General features: G+C 40.4%; 1 protein-coding gene across 1 annotated transcript; it reads left to right on the top strand.

Annotated features, from left to right (window-relative positions):
• The first annotated feature begins 1,095 nt into the window (after positions 1-1,095).
• LOC133135249 (small ribosomal subunit protein uS9) lies at positions 1,096-3,825 on the top strand. The gene is made up of 6 exons (XM_061252119.1): positions 1,096-1,201; positions 1,293-1,344; positions 2,249-2,350; positions 2,883-2,979; positions 3,281-3,328; positions 3,644-3,825. Exons 2-6 carry the CDS (start codon positions 1,297-1,299, stop codon positions 3,787-3,789), a joined length of 441 nt encoding a protein of 146 aa, XP_061108103.1. The 5' UTR covers positions 1,096-1,201; positions 1,293-1,296; the 3' UTR covers positions 3,790-3,825.
• Positions 3,826-4,162: the final 337 nt, after the last annotated feature.

Genomic DNA, 4,162 nt, shown 5'->3' on the forward strand with positions numbered 1-4,162 from the left:
ATGTAAAATAAACTGCCATTAAGTACTTTTAACTGTAGGAGTGTCACATTTGGACTAGTCAGAGTTGATTAAAAATTTTTTTATTATTATATGTTATTATATTTTTGTTGCTGTAAATAGGTCTTTATTAGGGAAGGGAAAGGGGGACATCCCAAACTTGGACATGACCAGAAGCAATTCCGTATGAACCTCAGATTCATGCATCTTCATGTCGGCTACAACTGAAATAACCTCAACACTGTTCTCATATCCAAGCCTCCTTTCAATGTTACCCATCTGTGTGCAAAATTATATTCTACTTTACTATGCTTTCCTTTCCTGTCACCCACACTTTATCTCACCCTCACTTGTCCTTTCTTCATTTCCATTTACCACGCAAGGACACGCACACACAGGTAGCCTCACACATATGCATTTCGCCCACACTCATAAGAAACTAAACCCATACGGATGCATAAGGAAACAGAATCCTTCATTAAATGCAAATGAAAGAGAACTAATCAAATTAAACTAATCAAACTACAGATCCAATATGTCTCACAGCATATCTACCTCCTTCAAAATTAATGAAATGCTTCCAAGCAGAGCTTCACTTTAATTGAATGATTTTGGAATATCCTCTGGCTGGACGGCGTTGCTCACTTTTCCGGGACATTTCAAATATCGTTATTTTTGCCCCAAGATCATTTTAGTTCACTCTTGCATCACAGGGATAAATACAAAATGTCAATCCGAATCACGCATGTGTAAATATAATTAAATATGTGCGTGTTTTTAATTTCGTAATTAATAAACGAATGACTGTTATTTTATTTAATGTCAGCGGGTATGCATGCTGATCTACAACTGAGTTTACGTCTGAGCGTTGGGGTAACTAATTAAAACAGATAACGTGACAATGGGTTATTAAACTTAGCATCTTTTTCAGAATACTGTTTTTTTTTCTGAACAAAGGGAAGTCTAAAAACTTGTACATAAAAACAATGTTTATGTTTTCATTTAATTTGATCTGTTTAAGAACGTTTCTTAAATTAATATACTGTTAGATACGTAACACAAAAAGAAGCCAACACCATTGGGAAGTGCGTTTGACATTGACGTAAACATGCCGTAAATTAGTGTGGAATTGTCGTGCAAATGCCCCTGAATTTTGGACGGTGAATCCCTTTCGGTCTCTCTGTGCGACTTTAGCTGAAATCAGGTATGTCTGTGCTGAGTGCTCCTCACAAAATGTAATATTTATGACTTTTTAAAGAAACATTAATAAATAACTGCTGTGTTATTTGGTTTAGAAACATGCCGGCTAAAGGTCCTTTGCAGTCTGTCCAGGTTTTCGGACGTAAAGTGAGTATAAAACCATTTTTTGTTTAGCATGTGAAGCTTCAGTAGTTAGCGCGTATCTGTTTCTCCATGTTTGCTAACGTTAGTAGCTACAGACAAACGGCAAGATAATACATTTTGAGAACTACGACTAACTAAACGTTATTCATACGTTGTTAAAATGTAACTATTTGTGTTTTTAATGTTAGCTACAAGTGTTATTTCCAAGTAATAGGTTTAACTAGGGTGATATTATTTCCTGGCCTTGTTCATATGCCAAGCCTCGAGCTAACGTTAGCCACATGAGGTGGATACTTCTACACCACGTTGTAGCTGCTCTGCTACCATGATGCAAACGTTGGCCATGTGCCGTTTTAGTATTTCAGCGGTGATCATACTGTTCGTGTTACGGACTGAATACTGTAAAGTAACCCTTGAAATGAATATACTGATTTGATCATTAATGTAGCTTGGACATATGGATCATGGTTTGGTAGCTAGCGTCAAGGAAGTGAGTTAGCAGCTAATTCTGACGTCTATGCTAGCCTAACGCACCCAGTAAGTTCCGATGTGCTAATCATATGTAGCGAGCTAACGGTTCAGACAAATATGATTTAACTGCTTTATCCGGACGGTTAATCTATTTTACCATTAAGCTGTCAGTTTGGATAGGTTGTTTTTCTAACTGGTATTAGTTTAAGCGTGCTATGTAGCTAGCTTTTCTATGTTCAGACTTCACTGTAGTAACCTTATAGCTAGCTAGTTTGTTAGGGCCGCCTGATAAACTGGTCTTTAAGTAACGGTGAAAGCATCCCACTGTGTTTTAATTATTGCTGTCGGCGGGGGACCTTTAAATATTGGTAGTAAGCACTCGGGCAGCCACCTGCTTCCTCAATGTTAACGTTACATCTTTCCTGACTCGTTGCAGAAAACAGCCACTGCCGTCGCTCACTGCAAGAGGGGCAATGGTCTCATCAAAGTTAACGGCCGTCCTCTGGAGATGATCGAGCCGGCCACTCTGCAGTACAAGGTGAGACGACTTGCCAAAAACGTTTCTGTTTTAACGGTCATATTGTCTTGCCTTTAATAGAGGGTCGTAATACAGTTCCTTCTCTGTTATGGAGTAGACATGTCTACACTGTAAAACCCCTTGATGTCTCAAATCAACCTGTGTGACTACCTTGTCCTTTAGACATGCCACAGTTGTATACAGTTTAAATGGCATGAAGAGTTTCCTTTTCATTCTGGAGTATATCAACTTGCTGGCTGACAGTACATTTACGTGGCCGTGCACAGTTGTTTTGACTGAAACATTGCTACTGTTTCTGATGTACCCTGCTGTGCTATTGATGTGTACACAGTTGATTCCAGTTGGTCACAGACTTAGTGAAAAAATTGTTTGGATGGTTCAATCAGAGCACCTGCCTAAACAGTCAGTCTCCGGGATGGCTCTATGAAATGCAGCTCTAAACGGATTAAATTAAACCCGTATCCCCTATGCTCTGTAAAAGAAGTGGAGAATGTATTTTGTGCTAGAATAACTTTCTCCCCTATACCTGCAGCTACTGGAGCCAGTTCTGCTGTTGGGCAAGGAGCGCTTCGCTGGAGTGGATATCCGCGTGCGAGTGAAGGGGGGCGGACACGTCGCCCAGATCTACGGTGAGGGGCTGCTTTTAATAGCTGTCACACAGCATGGCCATTATTTCACAAAGCAGGAATTCTGTGTTCGCTGCGTAACTGTGCAGAGTAAAACCCAGAACAGCTCTTTTTACTTCAGTCCTGGTTCTACTAGGTACAGTTATCTGGCTAATTCAGTAATCCTGCTTAGTGAAACTGGGCTCTGGGTAGCCAACTAACTTCCCGTATGCTACAGCTTTGCTGTTGAAATGTCTGTTTATTATACAGTTCTGTAAAATCCTGTTAGACCTTTCTTATAATGATTTTTGTTTTCCTACTGCAGCTATCCGTCAGGCGATCTCCAAATCCCTGGTTGCCTACTACCAGAAATGTAAGTGTTTTAACCTCACTTTTACCAATTCTTTTAGGGTTGTGATGTAAATCTGTGGAAATGATTGGAATTTAAACTTACTGAGAATTCAAGTGCAGAATCTTTAATGAATTTTGAGGTTCAGGAGTCTGGTATGTGTACTGATGTACATTATTACAACCTTATAGTTTTTTTGTCTCGGACTAAATACAAAACTCGCTTTAGCCTCGGACTTGAGCTTAATCGGTGCCTGTGAAACTGGCCCTGTGTCTCACTGCCGCCCCGAATAAGCTCGGCCTTGGTGTGTAGTCTGACTGACCTGCCCTTTCCTCCCAGACGTGGACGAGGCCTCTAAGAAGGAGATCAAAGACATCCTGATCCAGTACGACAGGACCCTGCTGGTGGCCGATCCTCGCCGCTGCGAGTCCAAGAAGTTCGGTGGCCCCGGGGCCCGCGCGCGCTACCAGAAGTCTTACCGTTAATCTGTACATTTTCATACAATAAATGCGATTCGACTACTCGCCGTCTCTCGCTTGCTTTGTTGGAAGAGTTTGTCTTGTATGGAAACATTTGATTTATATATTGTTTGCTGTTGGGGGGAAAAAGACTTTGAATAAACCAAATCTTCAGATTAAGCCTAGTCCTAGACTAAATTAAATTTTGAATGATGATTCTCCATACAAAACTTTTGAATGGTCTAGGACTAAACTTGAAAGTCTGTGAAACTGGCCCAGTGACTGATGAACTTTCCTTATGATATAGATCCAATGACTTCTGAAGTTGTGAGACTCCAACTTTTCTTATTGCAAACTACTCTTAAACTCTGTGGCTTGAACCTTTGTGATTTAAGATGAC

The sequence above is a fragment of the Conger conger genome, chromosome 8 (assembly GCF_963514075.1).
Source record: "Conger conger chromosome 8, fConCon1.1, whole genome shotgun sequence".
NCBI classification, from domain to species: Eukaryota; Metazoa; Chordata; class Actinopteri; order Anguilliformes; family Congridae; genus Conger; species Conger conger.